The sequence below is a fragment of the Psammomys obesus genome, unplaced genomic scaffold (genome assembly GCF_907164565.1).
Source record: "Psammomys obesus unplaced genomic scaffold, mPsaObe1.curated_primary_1811, whole genome shotgun sequence".
Taxonomy (NCBI): Eukaryota; Metazoa; Chordata; class Mammalia; order Rodentia; family Muridae; genus Psammomys; species Psammomys obesus.
Genome location: NW_026596125.1, coordinates 15,952,670 through 15,954,902, shown reverse-complemented (window position 1 = coordinate 15,954,902; position 2,233 = coordinate 15,952,670). Strand labels below are relative to the sequence as shown.

General features: G+C 53.7%; 1 protein-coding gene across 1 annotated transcript in view; it reads left to right on the top strand.

Moving 5' to 3' along the window:
* The window catches only part of Nrap (nebulin related anchoring protein), a 67,207-nt gene that overhangs the window by 33,287 nt on the left and 31,687 nt on the right, over positions 1-2,233 (top strand). Inside the window, exon 21 of the mRNA XM_055591757.1 lies at positions 1,433-1,531. Coding sequence (XP_055447732.1) covers positions 1,433-1,531 — 99 coding nt within the window. The remainder of the gene's footprint in view (positions 1-1,432; positions 1,532-2,233) is intronic.

Genomic DNA, 2,233 nt, shown 5'->3' with positions numbered 1-2,233 from the left:
CACACCCAGAGGCACACTCAGAAGCACACTCAGTGACACACTCAGTGGCACACCCAGAGGTACACTCAGTGACATACTCAGTGACACACCCAGAGGTACACCCAGTGACATGCTCAGTGACACACTCAGTGGCACACCCAGAGGCACACTCAGTGGCACACCCAGAGGCACACTCAGTGACACACTCAGTGGCACACCCAGAGGCACACTCAGTGGCACACCCAGAGGCACACTCAGTGACACACTCAGTGGCACGCCCAGAGGCTCTGCCTGCTAGGTTGATTCTGCATCCCAGCAGGTTGAAAATTGAGACTGAGTATCTTGCCTACACTGGGGGAAAGACTGTGATTCCTTCGGAAGTGAGTCTGATGTTTGTAGTGAGCCTCCTTTTAATCCATGTTTTCCATTTAAAAGAAGGAAATCTGAGGTGTCCAATATTCCTGTCACTGCTTGGTCCTTGGCTGGCACAATGCTGCTTCTCCTGATGGCACCAGATGCTCTGTGGTACCAGCTTACAAGCTCCCTACACTATTGCTTCAACAAGCTACCCCCAGAGGCCGCCTTTCTCATCCACTCTGGCAACTGCAGTGGAAAAGCCAGAGGACACAATCTCTAAGAAAGATGAGAAGTCCCGTGGGGAGACAGAATTAGCATCCTTGACAAGCTTCCAGTTAGTTGCTGGCTGTGGGATAGGGACACAGTGAAAACAGACCTCAGAGAAGCAGGGTGACACAGGACCTCTGACCTTCCTATGCGGCTTTGGAGCTCTGTGGACAGTCATGGAACAGCAGGGCAGTGGAGATGCAGAGACACCATCCATGTGGGCCACGGACTTGGGTCACATGGGAAGAAGGATGCTGACGCAGCCGCTCCGCCTCAGTGTGGCAACCGGAGGGAGAGGGTCCTGGGTCTGTAGGTGACATGCCAGTCCAGGAAGCTGGAAAAAAGGTAGAGGTGAGACTGGAACCTCTGCCTTTACAGTTTTGAGTCCAAGCTCCTCTGCTTTAGCTCTAGCATCAGACCTCCCTCTGTAGGACAGAAACACCCTCTGAGCACAGTGCAGGGTTTTCTGAGAAGCCCTGAAGTCAGTATCCAGCCATGGAAACAAAACAGGCTTATGGGAAGCAGAGGCAGGAGGATGCCTGACCCTAACAGGCCTGCCACTGTCGCTGAGACAAGCTCCAGGTTCAGTGAGATCCCATCTCAAAAGCCCAACTGGAGAGTGGCCAGGAAAGACACCCAAGATTGACCTCTGACCTCTACATGTACACAGTCATATATGTACACACACACAAGGAGAAAGACAGTCTCACTAGAACAGGATACGAGGTTCTGTGTTCGGACCTGCAAGGACTCCCCTCCCCAAAGGTGTGTGTGCTGGAAGGTGACAGCCCTCTCATAGAGCTCTTGGGTACCTTTCCTTTGGAAATAGAAAAACTACCGGCAGAGGGCTGATGGGTTGAAGTTCACCAGTGTGACCGACGGCTCCCAGATGGAGCATGCCAAGAGGAGCCAGGAGCTGCAGAGTGGGGTGAGTGCTGGGGGCCCTCTTGCCGTGGCTGCTGTGGCAGGGGCTGGGTCGCCTGGAGACAGCAGCAGCTGCTGCCCACAGGGCATGGCCCGGGCCTCAGGACGTCTGCAGACCGGACGCCAGCATCCCGCCTGCTTCTCCCCCGAGCCACTGAGACAGACCGATCCGAAGCCTCCTGTGCTGCCACTGTTTCTTAAGCCCCCCTTTCTTCTTTCTCTTTCTTCTTTCTCTTATCCAAGACTATAATTCTGGATTAACAGGGAATTATGCTGGGGGAGGATTTGCTTTTGGCTGGGTGCCATTTGAGTTCAAATGAGGGAGATAGAACAACAAGGTGCCATTTGTATGATTTATGGACTTGTGACCCCCCCCCCCATCTCCCTCCCCACCGAAGCTGCCAGAGCCAGTAGAGCTACAGCTTGCCAATGTAACTCGAGGGAGGAGAAAGGAAGAGAGGAAGCAGAGGTCTGTTTTCAGGGATAGGCTGGTCTGGTTAGTGCCCGCCAACTTTGGTGCCAGCACTTCCCAGTGTACGAAGGTTGATCATGGGGTGCAGGAGGGCGTGTACTTCCCGCCCGCCAACTTTGGCGCTCTCTGGGGGGGGGGGCACAATTTTTGATGTTCATAGGAGAATGTAAATGACAATTGATGGGGAGGCCAATGGCAATTCTAGCGAAAGATATGGGAACCTGGAGAATGTTC